This window comes from Xenia sp. Carnegie-2017, unplaced genomic scaffold, assembly GCF_021976095.1.
Source record: "Xenia sp. Carnegie-2017 unplaced genomic scaffold, XeniaSp_v1 HiC_scaffold_4, whole genome shotgun sequence".
NCBI lineage: Eukaryota > Metazoa > Cnidaria > Anthozoa > Malacalcyonacea > Xeniidae > Xenia > Xenia sp. Carnegie-2017.
The window spans coordinates 1,422,551-1,443,033 of record NW_025813504.1 but is presented as its reverse complement, the minus strand read 5'-3'; the positions used below and the strand labels follow the sequence as shown (position 1 = coordinate 1,443,033).

At 32.2% G+C, this 20,483-nt stretch overlaps 4 protein-coding genes across 4 annotated transcripts in view; all 4 read right to left on the bottom strand.

The window, feature by feature from the left end:
- The window catches only part of LOC124455513 (serine/threonine-protein kinase D1-like), a 56,160-nt gene that overhangs the window by 33,933 nt on the left and 1,744 nt on the right, over nucleotides 1-20,483 (bottom strand). The window lies entirely within an intron of this gene.
- LOC124455840 lies at nucleotides 781-5,880 on the bottom strand. Its single transcript, XM_047006459.1, has 3 exons — nucleotides 5,790-5,880; nucleotides 3,222-3,293; nucleotides 781-1,187 (listed from the first exon to the last, which is right to left on the bottom strand). Exons 1-3 carry the CDS (start codon nucleotides 5,878-5,880, stop codon nucleotides 907-909), a joined length of 444 nt encoding a protein of 147 aa, XP_046862415.1. The 3' UTR covers nucleotides 781-906.
- Nucleotides 5,922-7,690, bottom strand: LOC124455839 (nephrocystin-3-like). Its single transcript, XM_047006458.1, has 2 exons — nucleotides 6,799-7,690; nucleotides 5,922-5,926 (listed from the first exon to the last, which is right to left on the bottom strand). Exons 1-2 carry the CDS (start codon nucleotides 7,577-7,579, stop codon nucleotides 5,922-5,924), a joined length of 786 nt encoding a protein of 261 aa, XP_046862414.1. The 5' UTR covers nucleotides 7,580-7,690.
- On the bottom strand, nucleotides 13,097-19,912 carry LOC124455512 (myotubularin-related protein 5-like). The gene is made up of 10 exons (XM_047006145.1): nucleotides 19,798-19,912; nucleotides 18,850-19,013; nucleotides 18,341-18,503; nucleotides 17,363-17,443; nucleotides 15,825-15,954; nucleotides 15,149-15,285; nucleotides 14,820-14,933; nucleotides 14,225-14,315; nucleotides 13,776-13,801; nucleotides 13,097-13,371 (listed from the first exon to the last, which is right to left on the bottom strand). The coding sequence occupies exons 1-10, from the start codon at nucleotides 19,858-19,860 to the stop codon at nucleotides 13,279-13,281; spliced, it is 1,062 nt and encodes a 353-aa protein (XP_046862101.1). The 5' UTR covers nucleotides 19,861-19,912; the 3' UTR covers nucleotides 13,097-13,278.

The following is a 20,483-nucleotide window of genomic DNA, read 5'->3' as shown; positions in this document are numbered from 1 at the left end:
ATAGTCAAATGTAAAATGTAAACAAACTTCTTGAAAAAAAAAAGCAAAACGAAAAAAAAGATTTATGAATATGAGTAAAAGGAAAAACTCATAAAAAGATTTTAATTATGCAGACGATACAAAATTAGAAATGATATATTTTTACTAACAAAAACTAGAAAAGTGAAAGCCAAATCTTACAAAACAGCAAGGACCAGAAAGAAAGCAAGCTTTGTTTCAGGTCAAATAATGCCGTATATAATAAACATTTTAATAACCTCGCTTTCACGATCTTTACTTTACTACGGGGTCGGTTGGTGCAAAAAGACCACGGTCCGATATTTCTCCAAAAGACCTCGAGCTCAGTTATGAAGGATTTAATATACATGAAAACATTTCTTAATTCTAGCTGGCTCGTATATTACAATTCCATTGGATATTACTTTTTATAACACTAAAGCTTTCACACACGCAGCTAGAACAAGGTAACTACTTTGGCAGTGTTCGTATTTTTTTCCAAGCACGTCTTGCAAACGGTGAAGTGTAAGCTCGTTCACTAAGGAAAATTTACGTAAACTTGCACCAGACATTGCTATTACTTTCCTTACATTAATTTAACTTTCACGCCTTTGAAATGTTTTATTTTGCTTGGCTCTTAGATCACTTCTTTGCTTGATTAACTAATCAGGAGCAAATTTTTTTAAAAAAATTGCACTGTATTTCCTTTTTTCTGCACCGTGTTTCTTATTTCTTTCCACTGGTATTTACAATAAATTGCACTGCTCTTAATTAACCAATGTGAACTGAGAAATTTTTTCATGTTTATTATTAAAATGTAAATCAATAAAACCAATCCAATGTTGGCTTCTGAGTTTTACATGAAAATAGCGATTATAAAAAATGAACAAATGACCTTTTAATTTCAGTTTAACAGTATTTAGCAAAATTTGCACCTTTATTAACAAGGTCTTTAGCCAAACCTTTTTTCTCGATCTTGCTAAAAGCAACAGCAAGTTCTTCGTACCACAACTGATTCTTTTCTCGATTATCCCACCAAAACTTTAGCATTTCAAACCCTTGCCAGTCCAATTTACGATGATCTAGTTCAATTTCTTTTATTTTCGCATCGCTGACATTCAGAAATCTTGCCAAATCCTTCCATTTATCAGGAATTTCTTTGGCAAACTCTAGCAGAATTTGCTTAATTTCTGCAAAAAAACCCACATTTAGAAAGAAGTTAATAGCACTTTTTACTTTGGAAGAAAATGTTGGACATCCTACATCAACTATATAGATATACATAGCACGACACTTGTTAAATTACCTCAAAGATGTGTCATGTTGATTTTAGTACAACTATGGTTAACAATATAATAGTGTTTCAGCAGTAATGTGTCCAAATGCTAACACTAAATTTATGTGATCACATTGGAAGTTTTATCAAAGTGCGTTTTGCTACAGTAAAATTGACTGGTAGTTTTTTGCATCATTTAAACTGCATACGGTACGTAGCTATAAATTTTCAGCCAACACTGATGATTGCCCAACTCAAAATTCGAAATGAAGCCATTTTTTTTAAGAAATTGTTTATTGTTTGTAACGTATCGTCTTTATACAAAACATCATCAGACAAGTAAGTAAATGATCAAGTGTGCGTTTATGTTTACATATAAGGATGTACTTATGAGTGTAGAAATACAGTGAGGTGTGATGAACATAATATATGTATATAAAAATATTATATAAAGTATGAGTGAAGATACTGATATGGAGTGTGAAATGGATGCAAAACTTAGTGAGGTATTTAGAAAAGCTCGAGTGGGATGGAACTGCCTTAAACATTCAGTGTAGGTGTTAGATATGAGATCAGGAGACTTTCATGGATTATTAAGTCAGGAGTTTAAGGTGAGGATGAGATGATAGTGAAGTCATCAAAGGAAGCTGTGTGACCTGATATGTTGATGTGAGACAGGATGATGGATTTGGTTGGGCATAATGACTGTTTTACTGTCAGGTGCGAAATTCCCAGGTGCTCTGAGATTCTGGTTTGAAGATAGCGTGTGGTTTGACCAACATACGACGCGTTGCAGCGTCGACACTTAAAGAGACAAAAAAAAACAGATTTCAGGAACTTGGAAATCTTACACTTGGAAGGAAAGAAAGAGGAAATGTGTGTAGAAGGAGGGAAAACAAATCTAATGTTAACGCGAGGGAAAGCAGCGTTGCAGAGGCGGTTAAGTTGGATGCGTAATTGGAAGGGTGTGAGCCTGTGTAGAGAAGGAAAAAGTAGACGTTCTTTTCATTCTACTCGTTTGTTCCTCACTCATGCCACGAAAGATGTACAATCAAATTTCGCCTTAAGAAAATTTGTTCAGTTTTTAAATAAACTGCATGCAAGGAGCTTCACATATTTCGCACGTAAAAAATGGCAAATAGCGAAACCTAGTGAAGATATGAAAAAGTTTGTTAAACTAAATTGTTTCAAGCGTAAATGTTGTCATGACAGTGCTTATTGTCTGAAGATAAAAATTATGCACAGAAGTATTTTGCTCTCATGCTTTTTGTGTTCTAAGTTTTTATATTGTTTTTAAATTTGTTATACGTTTGATATTGTGTGTTAGTAAAAAAATTGCAGCATAAAGAATGTAACGCAAATTTGTTCTAAGATTTGAATCTCACTATATGCGAGAAACTACTTGGTTTCAGCGAATAGTTTTTTTTGTGGGATAGGTTATTTATGTAGTCAAAATGATTAATTTCAAATTTGATGTAAAATAGTTGTAATATTAAAATAGTCAATAAAGCAGAAAATTTAATTACTTTTCGTTTTTTCTTCCATATTTTTCCCTATAAAACTGTATCTCTTTTTGGGAAGGAATAGGGAAAAGTGAGATACCTGGATAAGTTTTACGTTTGAGGTTTTGCATATAAAATTTATTATAATCAATGCTGGTTTTTTAAAGTATCTTAATGTCACAAAAGTAGCATGTGTTTACCTAAAAATAACACAAAAGTTTGCAACGTTTCACGTTATCTGTGATTGCAGAATGCTCTCACCGCTTAGTGTTATAACATTGAACAATATTTATAAGCAAAAGTTAAAGAATATTTAAGGAATCTATGGAAACAACTTGATCTAGATTCAAAGTAGTTTCACGATTTCCCCTCTTTTTGACTATTAAAGAGTTCATCTAATAAAGCTCTAAATTTTGTATATTTACCTTCTAATATAATAAGCATACCTTCTATTTTCTCCGTATGAACGTGTAAATTTGAAGGGGATTTAGCATCAGCAGTATCATCAGGCCTTATTTCTTTGAAAAAGATATAAAAATAGAGCAAGTGAACCATAGTGTAAAATAGAAGAGTGCTTTTTATAATGAATATGTTTCTAGGGAAAGACCGAGTTAAGAGGAGTTTATAAAGTTTACTGGATTAAATAAAATAGAAAAAACCAAGAGTTAATTCTCCAAGTAAATTATTAGAATTTAGCTACACGTTCTTTCCAAGAACAAAGATGTATATCAATCTAGGTTTTTGTAGTAATAAAGAAATTTTTTAATATCATGTATTGTAAATCTAGTATTTTTCTAAAATATTAAAAATAAAAAAACTTAAAAATTGTAAAACTTTATTTATGTCCTGATTTTTACTTAAGTTTTTTACTTTCTCTACTTTTTACAAGAAAAAGTCAAAAGCAATTGGTAGAAAATTTTTTAACTTGTCATATATAAAACAAACAAAATATATTTGTACTAAAAATAACTTTCTCAAGCCTTGTAGCTATTATAAAAAGCAAAAACAATTTAAATAGATAACTTGAGATTTTTTTAAAGCATACGTTTGTATTAAGTAAGTAAAAAGCAGATACTTCAAAAAAGAAAAATATATGAACCAGTGCAAAGTCAAAAAAATTGTAATTAGGCATATCAGCTTAGAAAGAATTAGAATGAAAAGGCTCTAAGTAGTTTCTAGCCCTAAATTGCAAACCACATAATAAAGCATAAGATGGAAAGAAAACAATGAAAAATTTACCAAAAACAAAATTTAGTTGCATATGTCGTTGCTTCTTACTAGTATAGTTTTAGTTTAGTTTTATTTATATGTTAAAAGAGATTTAAAATATTTTTGCTCCCAAATATATATTGAAGTGCATTACATTGTTCTCGATTTGCATCAAACTTTAAGAAAAAAATCGTTTTTATCTATTTTAAGATAGCTCTACAAATGGACTATAACTAGAATAGATAAATGCTGAGGATGGTTAAACGGTCTAAAATAAGATTAATACTTTAAATGAATCCCAAATTCACAAGGTACAGCTTTAAATAATTTTATAAATATTCCTAAAATTGTCTTTTCTGTTTAGATCTAGCCAAACATAATGCAAACACTGTAAATTTTAGGGGGTAAAAGTTATCTTTTTTCAGGGTAATATTTACTACCTTCAGATGGGTAATTGACTAAAGGGTAATATTTACGTTTTCCATACAGTGCATTCATCGAGGCAACTTTCAAACACTGAAGCATTTTCTTTTTTTTGTATGTTTTAGGAAGATGATGATTTGCCGAACAAAATAACCCGCACCACATATCCACGAGTTTTGGTTATTAGTGAAAACATACTGAGGCCTGACAGGCTACTATTGTGCGTCGAAGGACGACAACTCGTTGACGTAACTTCATTTCCTTTACACACAGTGCTTTTTACGCTCTATGCAACATACTATGTATTTTCTATAGCTTATCCACAAGATCATAAGGATGTATTTCTTTTTATTGATTCCGTTTTTGTTGGGTTGCAGCACACTGCTATCAATAGAATTAGCTTGCAAAATTTATTAAAGCTCTTGCCAGTTTAAACTAAGCATTAAGTGCACATTTAAACCATTACACTGTACATTTAGAAAATTTTTTCTGTTACGGTGTACTCATGTTTTATGTCGGCGTAGCCAGCTTAATTATTGAGGGGAATACTCAAGGGCGGCGGATTATTGAAAATTGGGGGGCGCTATTATTAATTTGTGCCCGTTCTACTTTACATTGAAATAATTAGTTTTAGGAATTATAACATATAAATATATGAATCCCCCCCCCAATTATCAATGTTCTGCCAATGGTATGGTGTTTATGTTTGCCAATACTCTGTCAATGGTTGAGTAGTTATGTTTGCATGTTGAACCTCGTTACTTTTCTTGAATCTAATCTTTTTTATTGATAATAACGCGCATTTTTAATATTTGCCACCCTTCACTCCATTCTCGAGATAGCTACGCTCATTCCTTTTCTGTTGAAATAAAGAGATTGTTTTTTTTATCTATTTTAATTTATTCTTATTATAGTTTTAGAGTTCGTTTTAACCCCATTGAAGCATTACCTCCTGTATTTGCACATGTGCCCTAAAAAATGCAGCATTCTATGTAATTTCTTTTTTCGCCCAATTTATGGGGGAATTGCATGTCCATCATAATCACCCATTTAAAATTTACCCCCATAAATTTTACCCCTTGACAAATTTCACCCCTTAATAGAATTTACACCTAACTATATATTACCACCATAAATTTCACCTTTAAATAAATATTACCCCCATAAAATGTTACCCATCAAAACCGGGGCATTCTGTGGCACTCATTTCACCCCTAACTTTTAGGGGAGTTTTTACCCCCCAAAATTTACAGCGAGAAGAACTTATGATTTGTAAACACACAAGACTTAAAAAATTTTGTCTAAAAATTTCAAAAACCTCAAAGGTTACACTTAGAAACGCTTATATATGCTAAAATATACAAAAATAAAGAATAACATACCAATACTGTTCGAAGATTCAGTAAAAACACCATGATCCGAAGCAACAGATTTTGTCGAATTTCCAACACTTTTCGTTAAATTCTTTTGCATTGTCACATAGTTTAGTGGGACGAATCGCATTGCCAAAATTGTCATACTCTTTAGTACGATGGTACACATTGCCAAGATTGTTTAAAGTCGTAGCCACATCAACATGTTCTGGACCAAGTGATTTCTTTCGAATTTCCAACGCTTTTTCATAACACTCTTTGGCTTCGGCATATTTGTTCGTCTCATAATACACATTACCAAGATTGTTTAAAGTCGTAGCTACATCAACATGTTCAGGACCTAGTGATTTTTTTCGAATTTCCAACGCTTTTCATAGCACTCTTTGACTTCGGCATATTGCTTGGTCTCATAATACACATTACCAAGATTGTTTAAAGTCGTAGCCACATCAACATGTTTAGGAAAGTGATTTTTTCGAATTTCCAACGCTTTTTCATAACACTCTTTGGCTTTGGCATATTGATTGGTCTCATAATACACATTACCAAGATTGTTTAAAGTCGTAGCTACATCAACATGTTTAGGACCAAGTGATTTTTTCGAATTTCCAACGCTTTTCATAACACTCTTTGGCTTTGGCATATTTTTTGGTATCATAATACACATTACCAAGAATGTTTAAAGTCGTAGCTATATCAACATTTTCAGGAACTAGTGATTTTTGTTGAATTTCCAACGCTTTGTTAAATAACTTTCTTGCTTTGTCATAATCTTTAGTACGATAGTAAACATTGCCAAGATTGTTTAAAGTCGTAGCTACATCAATATGTTTAGGACCAAGTGATTTTTTTCGAATTTCTAACGCTTTTTCATAACACTCTTTGGCTTTGGTATATTCTTTAGTACGATGGTACACATTACCGAAATTGTTTAAAGTCGTAGCTACATCAACATGTTCAGGACCTAGTGATTTTTGTTGAATTTCCAACGCCTTTTCATGAAATTCTTTTGCTTTGTCATATTCTTTAGTACAATGGTACACATTACCAAGATTGTTTAAAGTTTTTGCTTTATCAATATCGTCAGGACCTAGTGATTTTTGTTGAATTTCCAACGCTTTTTTCAATAATTTTTTTGCTTTGTCATATTCTTTACTACGATGGTATACATTGCCAAGATTATTTAAAGTCGCAGCCACATCAACATGTTCAAGACCAAGTGATTTTTGTCGAATTTCCAGCGCTATTTCAAATGATTCTTTTGCTTTGTCATATTCTTTAGTACAAAGATACACATTACCAAGATCGTGTGAAGTCTTAGCCATATCAACATATTCTGGACTTAGAAAATTTTTTCGAATTTCCAGGGCTTTTTCATAAACTTCTTTTGATTTGGTATAGTCTTCAGGCTTTTTGAGTACCATACGAATATTGTCTAAAGTCGTAGCCACATCAACATGATGAAGACCTAGTGACTTTTTTCGAATTTGCAACTCTTTTTTGTAACACTCTTTGGCTTTGGTAAATTTGTTGGTCTCATTATACACATTACCAAGATCGTTTAAAGTCTTAGCTACGTCAACATGTTCAGAACCTAGTAATTTTTGTTGAATTTTCAACGCTTCTTTAAATAATTCTTCTGCTAAGTCATATTCTTTAGTACGATGGTACACATTGCCAAGATTGTTTAAAGTCGTAGCTACATCAACATATTCAAGACCGAATGATTTCTGTTGAATTTCTAGCGCTTTATCAAATAATTCTTTTGCTTTGTCATATTCTTTAGTACAAAGATACATATTACCAAGATCGTTAAAAGTCTTAGCCACATCAACATGTTTAGGACCAAGTGATTTTTTTTGAATTTCCAACGCTTTTTCATTACACTCTTTGGCTTTGGCATAATTGTTGGTCTCATAATACACATTACCAAGATTGTTTAAAATCGTAGCTACATCAACATGTTCAGGACCAAGAGATTTTTGTCGAATTTCCAACGCTTTTTCATAACACTCTTTGGCTTTGGCATATTTGTTGATATCATAATAAACAATGCCAAGATTTTTTAAAGTCACAGCTACATCAACGTGTTCTGGACCAAGTGATTTTTCTCGAATTTCCAACGCTTTTTCATAACACTCTTTGGCTTTGGCATATTTCTTGGTCTCATAATACACATTACCAAGATAGTTTGAAGTCGTAGCTACATCAACATGTTCAGGACCAAGTGATTTTTGTCGAATTTCCAACGCTATTTCATAACACTCTTTGGCTTTGGCATAATTGTTGGCATCATAATGAACATTGCCAAGATTGTTTAAAGTCGCAGCCACAACATGTTCTGGACCAAGTGATTTTTTCGAATTTCCAACGCTTTTTCATAAAACTCTTTGCTTTGGCATATTTGTTGGTCTCATAATACACATTACCAAGATAGTTTAAAGTCGTAGCTACATCAACATGTTCATCACCTAGTAAGGTCTTCTGACTTTCGAGACATTTCTTAAAACATTTCTTAGCTTTTTCGTATTTTCCGATTTTGTAATACTCCATGCCATGTTTGCTTGATATCTTAGCGTCATTTTGCTGTTGTGATTCTTTTTTGAATTTAAAATAATTGTATTTAAAATTCATTATCTTTCTGACATTTCCACCGCTAGAAAAATTTATTAAAGTTCATGTACTTATCATTATTAACAAATAGGCAATATAGGTTTACTTCGTTTTTATTTATTATTATTTTAATTTTTAATGTTTACCGTCTATGGCCTGCCTTGACAATTCTGAAACATTTATAAAGCCAAATAACAGTTAACTCTCTGATCTGATAAAAGACTCGTTATATAGTTTCTGTAGGTATCACAAAAAAGAAACCCGATAACACATGCGACGATACGACAAATTAGATTCTTGCACGGACAGTTTTTAAATGGAGACAAACGCCAACATTTCATGGCCATAGGAAACATTTTGATTTCAAATTGAATTGAATAACTTGTTCTACCCATAATAAGGTAAATGGTTTGAACCCGGGAGTATCGTTACATGTTTGTAAATGTCGATCGTCCAGGTTGGTATAGTCCTGAGAAGGACTGTTTTTGTTGTTGTTGACTGACGTTTCGACAACCTTAGCGGTAGTCATCTTCAGAGTCAAATGAAGTCAAATATCCATTTCAAGTATCCAAGAGTCAAATATCCATTTGACTCTGAAGTTTACTACCGCAAAGGTTGTCGAAACGTCAGTCAACAACAACAAAAACAGTCCTTCTCAGGACTATACTAACCTGGACGATCGATGTTTACAAACTTGTTCTAACCATGACGTATATTTTTGATTATTAAAAAAGTCGCGAAACTAAAATATTGGAAAATCTACGTTGGTAAACGTTATCCGCCATCATTCCTTTTTGGTCTTTTAATCTTGTACTGGTGGAAAAGAAAATAATAATCTGGTACAACTTTGTTTATTCCCACTCTGCTATTTTGACGCAGTTAGCTCAGCATGTTCTATGTGTTAATAATACACTTTTAAGTAGTGATGTTCTAGCGTCAATAGTGAGCTTTAGTAAGTGTGTACTATTATACAGTGCGACTTAATTCAAGTACGAGTTCGAAGTTTGACCGTTTACTGGATTTGCACGAAGATGTTTGTCGTCATTGTTGCTTTGTCAAAATTTTATTTTAGTTTTAAAAAAAGACCGAGTTTTATTACTTGGAAAACCACCGCGTTTTGTGAAGCATATAGCTTTAGCCACGGCTTTATTTGTTAATAATTATATCAACGAATCGGTAATAATGATTTTGCAAAAATGTAGGACTCTTTATAGACAGAAAAATGTTTACTAATTTACATTTTATGCTTTATATATTTGTAGTATTTTACTGTTTCTTTACATTTCCATTTGCATTTGAGATGCATAAAAGTGTAAATGATATACAAAGTTTTTTCGTAATTGAATGACATTTTGAAGCTGTTCTATCAAGGCATTTCTGAGTTGCAAAAATTATCCACAAAGTAAAACTTTTATATTGCTAAATAAATATTCACTCTAGCTACATGTACAAAGTTCGACTTTACTGATTTAAACGTTGACAAATATTTATGGGCTTGACATTGTTCATGGTCAACAAGGAATGGTCCAGTGAACCTGTGTATGAATTTGCTTTGCAAATAAAGATATGATTAATTTATTAACGAAGTGGTAAATTTGAACTGGTTTGAAAAACGAATTTGGTGATTGGGTCTCAACTATTGACAATGTAACAGTGGAACAAGAGGACTTTTAAACTTGGTAAACACATATTGCTATGAATATTTTCTATTCACTAGAATGAAAAATGATTCAGCCTCGGAAAAGTAACGATTCAAGGGGACGCCATTGCTTCAGGAAACAAAAATAAAATGTGGAAACAAAGCACACTTAAAATTCATGAGGAATATTTAGTTTAAACGTCTCCAATAAATATATTGATGATGGATATTTAGAACCAAATATCATTCTCCTTGTTATTGAGGGAAGTACGTCTGTAAACGTTCCTGTGATAACAAAAGATCCCGACGCAACTCTGTTATTACGTATTTAAATGTTAACTTTTGCTTAATTAATGTGTGGCGAACATCTGTTACATTTCAAATATTGCTAATAACGTTAATAAAGTCAGTCTCGAACTGGAGACATTAATTCTGTTATTTTCTCGGTACGTTAAAATGAATACACTCTTATTGGCGTAAACTTGTATTTTTCTTAAAATGAACGGTATCTTCACAAAAACGCCTCATGAATCATTATTGGATTCAGTGAATAGTTACTTTATCGTAAGTTTGGAAAGTTGACATGCATGTTGCAACATGAAATATTACGACGCTTGTACAAGTACGTTTCGCACTCTGGCACTCGTTGGTCTTTGTAGTAAATAATACCTCATAATTACACCTCAATGAATTTGAATTTATATAATTTAGAAGAAACGAAAACGTAAGAGATTCTACTTTCGACTTTCGTTAACATAACAATATTTACAAACCTATACCCTACGTTAAAACGTTCGAATTTACCAAAAAACAAGCATTTACGTACTTGTTAGCAATGAAATTATGAGCTCTCGCTATAAATATATCTTATATATCTTTCCTGTTTTCATACAACCTTTCGCCATCTTACCAATATGAGATGACAAATATTTAAAAATCTTTTTTTTTATTACAATATAGTACACAGTCGTCAAGTTACTAGCCAGAAAAACGGTGAATTCAACGCATGCGCACGGAAAATATGCCAAACATTGCACAGTCAATGAGTGGGGCTTTGAAAGCACTTCATGCATATTCAAAGCTCAATTTCTCTCAACTGATTGCTTGATTTGAAATATCTAGGAGAAAATCTTGCCATAGATGGAGAAATGACTTTGCTGATGATTAGATAGAGTGTGATTTTTATGTCGCTCTCAATATATGTGAATGTGAGTGAGCTTTTAGTATACGGGTATAGACTTCTTCAAGAATTTTTATTGCCGAAATAAATATAAATCTCAATTCCGTCAAGCAACTTCGTAAATATCTCGGGAAATACATTACATTTCGGTCCAAAAGAAAAGGAACAACGAAAAATACAAAACAATTAAGTTCCTTCGTAAGAACGGAATTGTCTACGTTGAGTTTTAAATTGTAAGCACTCACCTACCATGAAGTAGTTTATCTAAATTATATATAATTCACATGTCGTCGTATGCAAATAAGACATTGAAAAGGCTCAGTGTAAAAGCTCAAACAAAATATTATATTTTTGAAATACATAAAATTCAGTCAAAATTAATCTATAGTGTGTCTACGCTATAGTCATTCAGTGGTGGATTCAAATTTATATCAGAAGGCAAATAAATACAACGCTTAATTTGACCTTATTTTGTTATAACTATAAATTCATGTTAAGAATAATTTTTATTGATTTTTAAATCGTCGAATCGTCCGACTCCCTGTCTGCATTTAAAACTTAAAATCGTCCAATCATGTTTCCCTTTAATCATAACTCACTGCTTTAAAGGAACGCACGAAAAATAGTTTTTAAATGTTTATTGAGTACGATTGGTTTTGTAAAAATTTTAACGCTTGAGAATTAAAGCAAGCCTTGAATATATTCAAAGTACGAAATCATTAATAGTACAGATAAAATAACCGATCATCTATGACGTATAGTAATTAATACTTTATTTATTTTTTGTTAACATACCTTGAACTGATAGCGACTTCAAATTTCTTAAACTCAACTCATAAAAACATCATACGCATCCTTCAATTCCGTGTATAATAAATGTTTTTATGCAAAGGAATTTGAACCTTCGTAGGTGTATATTGTTATGTAAAACAAGGGTATTACACCATATGATTTTTATTGTTGTTAATCATAACATTTTTAAAATAATATAGTGAACATTGATTGAGCAAAACATTAGGTGTATATTTGAATTATAACTTTGCGATGTTTTTATCGTAGTGCATATGCACGCTTTAATACTTTGATCATTTATCTAGTACTTATAATTAAATGTTATTTATAAATAAATTGCACAGAAAGAGTGTAAATGCTGATATATTTTTAGCATAATATTGAAATGCCGGCTGATACAATTTTCCTAAAACTTTGCTAAAAGGTCAGAACGCAACCTCCTCCAGCGACTTTTCATATTATTAAGATTCGCTAATATGTTCTACTAACACAATGAAAACGAGAGTCTTCACGTCCTCCATTATATTTCGACCAGCTGCACACAAGCCATTTTCCTCATCCAGGTAATTCAATAGAAATCTATAGTCATTATTAGAAGGAAATCTAGAAGCTTTCTTGCATGAGTGAGCATATTTTATAGAACTGCACAGAAGTTTTTATTCTGGTTTTTATTGTGGCATTATTATATATATATATATGTAAGTAATTTAACTATATTGCATGAGAACAACTTACAGGGTACAACTTATTGAGGACAATTTACGAGGCACAGCAAATTGAAGATAACTTATACGGCGGTGTACGTTGACAAAACAACACCCTACAAGTCTTGGAGACATCAACTAAGCCTTTTGACTTCTGTACCTTTAATCTGTTTGGAAAACCTATTGTGAATCATTGTTGGAATCACGTACACTAGACTCGGGGTACGGTTCAGACTGAGCAGATAAGTTAAACTCGTTAGCCTACCGTTTGATAGTAGTGAGACTCTTATTGTTAAAATACGTAATTGATGAAAAATAAATAGCTTCACTGATTATATCTGGTGTCACACTATTTTTATAACATGTGGAAATACAACGAAAATTCGTATTGGTTATTTCAGTCATGTTTATTTGAAACCTGTGCGTGTCTCAAAATGATACTATTATTTAAAAAAATTAAAATACATACATAAATTACCCTAAATATGCGTTCTAAAATGTTAAAATATTTCACATATGCACAACATTTCTTTTGATTATAATGAAATTCCTGATTGGATCGTGGAAGCTCTACGTATCCAAGCTTTGTAATTTAGATATCCATTTCTTGGCTTCTTCCTCCGTCGCAGCATACAAATTATACAATCGTTTCTCTGTACGAAGCTATAGAAGCATATAAGGCAGTGAAAATAGTCTTTAAGAAGAAAAAGTATTTTACATGCATGATAGTTTATATCGGTTTTATTTCAAAGTTTTAAAAACAGGGTTCAATGTTATCAGCGTAAAATATTTAATTGCTTTTTCAATGTCAATCTAAATCAACTAAAAGTGGTAAAGAAAGGATCATCTTTAAGCTTCGGGGAAAATTTAAAAGTTCATAAAAGAGCTTATTCCCATTATTTAATACTAGCCACCCTTACATAGTTTACAGAAAATAGCAAGCACGATTAACCAAATGGTTTTTCACACAATAATTTAAACCAATCAAAATTCGTGATGATTTAGAGCACTTTAAAGCTTCAAACAAGCAACACAGCGATGAAAGATACACAAATATATTTACTTACGTCGAAAAAAACTTGCTTCTCGTTTGCTAAAAATATCAATGAAATTCGCAATTTTAAAAAAAACACGACAATACAATAACAGCACTTTTACAATCATGTAATCATGTTTACAGTTTTATCGTACAATTAAATACGTAATTGCAACTTGTTCCATACTTAAATATATTATTAATTTTATATACAGAAATAAATATCCTTTCCACAGATACCAAAAAAGCTTAAAAATTTGCAATTCATTCAAGCTGGTGCACAAAGACATTTGCTCTTAAGGTAATATCCCAGGAGAAGTTTTAATTTGGAACACACAACACCCTCCGCAAAAATCCAAAGTTAACAGAAAAGTCGTTTTCTCAGTTATGCAACCAAAGTCAATAGAGCATTGTTTTAAAAGCTCATCAAAACCATGGAAGAAATAAGACTATAGAGCAAAATATTGAAATAAAACTTACAATTCAACTGTGACATTTCACATGAAATAATTTCAGATAAGTTGACAACACCTTGACAATGAACATCGCTTACTTCATCATAGTAACGAAGCTACAAAACCAATTAATTTGTGAAAACATAGACATCGTAAAATGTTAAAGCTAAGGACAGCAAATTGCAATGAACTAGAAATAAGTGCATCGAATAATTTGCACAGCTTAAACTTTGCGATTTTCACCATCAAAAAAGTCGGAAGCTTTAAATCATGGACCTCCCGTTCTCAGAAGTTCTTTTAACAATTCCATGCTCTGTCAGTAATGTAACGATTTTAAAATGCACTTTTGTTACTCTTGCTTTTAACGTGATGTCACAAATAGAACAATGAAAATTTAACGTGAAATCACAAAAATAAGGTATCGCAAAGTATGATTTGGACTAAATCAAATAGGCACAAAGCTATGGTAAGAAACAACAAAGTTAACCTTTCTATAGTAATTTTTAACAGAAACCAGTAGACATTGACAATCTGAAGCTTTATTTTACACCGTTTTCCATCTTTCATTATCACATTCCATCAAAATATCGTTCGCTAAAATTGCCAATAAAGAACAATACCTGATGTCTTTCCGTATCCAATACAAAATACCGTTGCTTCCATTGTTTGAATAAAGCACCTCGTTTCCATAGATACCCACACAAAAATTTCGAAGATTTGTTTATACTTGGAGACTATGGAATGATAAAGATTATTCAAATGACTAATTCATGATAAATCAGTTTGTCTAGTGTAACTAAAGCTTAATCCGGTATAAATGAGTAATATAAAGTGAAACTTAACAATATCTTCTTTGTTTACATATTATATAATTATAAATTTAAAAGTGAAGAAAAATGTTTGCAGTTAACAAACATCAATGGAAGTTCACTAGTGTACTATATTGTACCTCGTGTAAGCTTTTGTTACTAGTTGATGGCATTCTATCATTCTGGTCTTTTAGATTCTTGTAATTAGGACACGTTTTAGGAACACGTGATAAGCATTTCTCGTGACAGTTGTATCCACATTCTGTGCATCTGAATCCTATAAAAAACACATATTAAAATACAAAAGAATTTTTGGTGGTAGGAGACAAAATCTCTCCACAAAATATATCGTAACTACAACGCGTGGTGAACAGTTTTTGGGTATCAAGATGCCAGGACCGAGCCAAGTCATTTTAATTCATTTTGGATAGACTTGCTTGAATAAATTTCTTAAATTATTAAATTATCAACGGTACACACTCATTGAAATTCATGATGGACAAAAGCGGCGTCACAATCATCATGAAATAAATTATCAGTTGTATGACATAACAATTATCATAAATCTAGCAAAAAATATTGTCTGGCTGCGATTGTTTTACTTTGATTTCAGAATTAAATTTATACTAGGGTATATTTAACTAACATGAACGCGCGTGCATTCTGCTATAAAGCTTTGCTAGTTGTAAAATTTTATTAGCAAAATTTCCATAGAAACTTTGCACAGTAGACAAGATAAAGAAGCGTGTTTATAGATGCAACGGAAAGTCAACTGTATGGCCATCATAGATAGATAGATACACAAGCAAACCATACCTCCTTTTCCAATATTCCATATCACTTGTAGACAGAAATCGCAGTTGGTTGGCGTAAAGAAACTGTGAGGTTCAAATGAATGAGGTCGTGAAAAACCTTGGTTACTGTAGTCTTCGATTTGAAGTTTCCCCTGAAATATTAAAGTAACATGTGTCACATAGTATGTAGCTTTAAAAAAAACTAAGTGAAATCAGTTTCTACAAGGTCATCTTATAAAAGTAACAAAGTTACTCTCTACTTCAAAGGTATAAATACGCAGCAAAAGTTGTAGAAATAGTTTTGAATTACAAATTTATGCAATTGCTGTCTATTCTTCGCAAAACACAACAATGTTGATATTTTTTTAAAGCTAAGATCATAACAGGCATGGAAAGCCTAACAAACGTAACAAAGGAATCAACGTATTATGAAAATTTAAACAAAAAAATTATTTACTGAAACCAGTACAAATGGTGTGTTGTCATGTGAAGTGAGCCGCCACATGATAGGTCACTTAACAAAACAAATTATTTACTGAAACCAGTACAAAAGGTGTGTTGTCATGTGAAGTGAGCCACCACAAGGTAGGTCACTTAACAAAACAAATTATTTACTGAAAACAGTACAAAAGGTGTGTTGTCATGTGAAGTGAGCCGCCACAAGGTAGGTCACTTACAAAAGTTCCAACATTAAGATGTCAATTTTACCTCCATTTCAGTAAAAAGAAATTAAATGAAGATTAAACTAATGCGTTAACTGACTACTTTTCAAGATTTTATCAAAAAATCAGAATTCAGAGACATTAAAATTTTGTACAAACTGTGTTCGAGAATCTTTCAAAATGGCGGCATGATACCAATCTCATATTGTGTGAAAAAAAACCTTTTAAAAACACGGGTGCTGATTAGTGCAATGCTTGAAAATACCGTGTCTATAAAACCCTTTATTGCACGAGAGCTTCAGTTTCTCAAAATTATTGAAAAACTTGCGTGGTTATTGCGGAAAGTTTTAAGGCAAAAATATAAATATGTTATTAAAATTCAAGAATTCATTGTCTTTATATTCTTCTTAAAACGTTATTTCATAAGGAAAATACAAAAAAATATTTGCCTAATCCTATAGATTTATATAGAAACACTCGTGAAAGAAACTCGAAATTTTTGGCAAACACACGCACTTCGTGTTACTCTTTACCATGTAATTTATTGTTTCTACCAATCACGTGTTTCTAAAACTCTCTAGAAACTCAGAAAGTGTTTTCTAGTTCTTAAAGAATACAACATATTCCAAGACAACATGAATACAATTTCATGGTTTAGTGCTACCAGCACAGCAAAACTAAATGTTAAAAAAGTTCATTTTTAAAAGTTACCAAACTGATACAAAAATCCTTTTGTATATAGAAATTATTTTACCAAAAATCACAAAATAGAACGAGTATATTGCTTGAACGAGAATATTAATTTAATATCAGGTAATCATAAAATGGTCATTGAAGTTATAAATTATCTACAATCAATATAACATTAATCATAAAGAAAAAGAATCATAAATACTACCTCAAGTATTATGTCCATTGTATCTCGTTTGTGTAGTACACCACTACGGACTCTGGAAAGTTCTTCATTGTATGTTAAAAACTGTAAAGAAAAAATGCCAGTCAGTTATGGTGTTCATTCGTACCAGGCAAACACCACAGTCTGTGATGGTATTCATACCATGCACATACTCCAGTCTGTAATGGTATTCATACCATGCACACACTTCAGTCTGTAATGGTATTTATACCATGCACACACTTCAGTCTGGTATTCATACAATGCATACACTCCAGTATGTAATGGTATTCATACCATGCACACGCTTCAGTCTGTAATGGTGTTCATACCATGCACACACTTCAGTCTGTGATGGTATTCATACCATGCACACACTTCAGTCTGTAATGGTATTTATACAATGCACAAACTTCAGTCTGTAATGGTATTTATACCATGCACACACTTCAGTCTGGTATTCATACAATGCATACACTCCAGTCTGTAATGGTATTCATACCATGCACACTTCAGTCTGTAATGTTATTCATACCATGCACACACTTCACTCTGTAATGGTATTCATACCATGCACACACTTCAGTCTGTAATGGTATTCATACCATGCACACACTTCAGTCTGTAATGGTATTCATACCATGCACACTTCAGTCTGTAATGGTATTTATACAATGCACAAACTTCAGTCTGGTATTCATACAATGCATACACTCCAGTTTGTGATGGTATTCATACATACAATGCACACACCACAATCTGCTACGGTATTCATACATACAATGCATACACTACAATCTGTAATGGTATTCACACCATACACACACTCCAGTAAGCAAAAGTAGTTATGCTGCCTAAATGAGACCTAAAATATGATATTCACAAGCCATTTACAAAGATCCAGTGGATGACCTTTACTTAATGTCTACAAAGTAAAAGTAAAACAACACGTCACAATGAAAGTATATTTGCTATAAATACCGTTTTCGTTATTTTAGGCTGTTCCAAACGCTGCCATATATTTTTCCAACGAGTTGCGTGTTTGTCAGCCTCTTCTTCGATGCGATTATATTCGTACAAATGATATGCACAGCTACTATTGTCGTAATGAACCGATCCACCAAACATACCACTTCGACAGCGTCTAGTAAACAATGTGAAGCGTTAGCTATTTTATTCAATAATTTACGCACGTTTGAATATTATAAGTCACTTTTTTAAACATATAGTAAAGTTTGCAACAAAAAATTAAGCATGCAAGGTACGAATGGCATTGAACTTATTTTTAATAGAAACATGCAACAATGGAAGTACTAAATAATGTTTAAATGGAAACATCCTAACTATTAAAGTACTCAATAATTTTCAAATGGAAACACGCTAAGTATAGTAGTACTTCACTAATTTTAATGGAAACACGCAAATCGTAGAGGTACTTTGCTACGTTTTAAATGGAACGCTTACTTCTTAACGCAATAACTTATTCATACCTGTTGGCATCGTACTTGTCTTCTAACTTCTGTTGTCCTTCCTCGGCAGCAGTTTCTGTCTCATTTATAACTTCTTGATCAAACTCTGGACCAGTGGAGACATTCTCCGAAACAAAATAACTCCATAATTTTAGATTGGAAACGTTGCAATGAGGACGAAGCACCTGGGAATTTAGAGATAATGTATAAATCTGGTTTAAGAGAAGAAAATCTTCTACAGAAAATAAAGGAAACGAGTCGTTGTGACTTAGTAAATGTATTTTAGATGCTCAATAAATTTTAATTATTGTGTTTGTGAGCGAAATTCTAGCAACAAAAATATATTTTCGTTCCAATTTATAATCAAACCTTTCCTATTTACCCAAACAAATTTTGTTTAAATTTTGTTCTATCTCATTAAAAACATAGCACAATATAATTATACACAGACATAATATTTCTCTTCGTATTTGTCTAGAGAAGAAAAATATTCAGGTTTAACCATTGACACTACCAAATTTTACTCTCAGACACGCGTGTCTGTGGGTGAAATCCCGCTAGCTTATCACTGTAAATGGACTTTATAGGCCGTGCGTGGAAGGATTGGGACTAGTTGAATTGGTGGCTTTAAAATTTTGGCGGGAAGTAACATTCCAGTTCTATTTAGTTCAATGGGTTTTACAGTCCAATAATGTCACTTTAAGTACCACACAACAAATCAAGGATATTCTAGGATTTACTAAATGAAGTTTACAAGTTTAACCAATAAACGTGTTAGATAAAAGATATACAAAGCGTCCATTGAAAATAAACTGAGTTAAATGCCTGTTTTCTTTGATCTTGTTTTAATCAATTTGACAGTGATTACACAACTACATGACCGAAAAGCATGCAGGTAATTTCATTGTATTGCATGCGAACTGTTGCTGCAAAGATTTGCTAAAATATGGCTGCAAAGCAACAACTCACCTTTTCAGAATGTTCTTTCGAAAACTTGAAATTATAAAATAATGATGATTTTTTGTGTAGCATGTCGATGTAATCCCAAAGACTTTTTATGTGAGATTTAGAAGTCTTTGCATCTTTCTTTCAGCATCTGATAGCCAACCCATCTGCACACGTTCGTGCTCTGAATCCAGTAAAACGTACGAAAACGCATGGAGACATGATGATAGGCGAAAATGTAAATAATACTCGTTGAATTCGAAGGATAGTGGATACTGACGTAATATCTGAGAACATAAAAAATATGTAGAAATGAGTAATTTTTCCAAACTTTCAAATAAAAATAAATAACTGAGAACACAAACAATATGAACAAATAGCTAAGTCACTTTATCATTAATTTTAAACTATAGCAAATAAAAAAGATGGGAGACGATTGATTTCTAAACATTTCCCACCAAAATTCTTTAATAATATACGGTGTTTTTACTTTATGAAACGAGCGTGTTCTCCTAAGTGCGTCACTGATGGCGATGAGTAACTTATTTCTGGGCCCGAAAAGACCATTGAAAAGACCATTGAAAAAAGTTTTGACTACCAAATCCGCCATTAACGCCATGTTTTTGACAACCGGGTCCAGACACCCTTCCCCTCCAGGTCTTATAGAACTCAATGTATAACCAGAGATCAAACTCCACGCTACTAAAAGG

Excerpts from the sequence above, each read along its gene's own strand:
- LOC124455839 (XM_047006458.1), bottom strand. The coding sequence starts at position 7,579 with ATGTATCTTTGTACTAAAGAATATGACAAAGCAAAAGAATTATTTGAT.
- LOC124455512 (XM_047006145.1), bottom strand. The coding sequence starts at position 19,860 with ATGCTACACAAAAAATCATCATTATTTTATAATTTCAAGTTTTCGAAA. Across the intron at positions 13,802-14,224 it reads TGAAATGTCACAGTTGAATT|CAAACGAGAAGCAAGTTTTT; the intron begins GTAAGTTTTATT and ends TGATATTTTTAG. Across the intron at positions 13,372-13,775 it reads AGAAGCAAGTTTTTTTCGAC|CTTCGTACAGAGAAACGATT; the intron begins GTAAGTAAATAT and ends ATGCTTCTATAG.
- LOC124455840 (XM_047006459.1), bottom strand. The coding sequence starts at position 5,880 with ATGCAAAAGAATTTAACGAAAAGTGTTGGAAATTCGACAAAATCTGTT. Across the intron at positions 3,294-5,789 it reads TGAATCTTCGAACAGTATTG|AAATAAGGCCTGATGATACT; the intron begins GTATGTTATTCT and ends TCTTTTTCAAAG. Across the intron at positions 1,188-3,221 it reads TCATACGGAGAAAATAGAAG|AAATTAAGCAAATTCTGCTA; the intron begins GTATGCTTATTA and ends GTTTTTTTGCAG.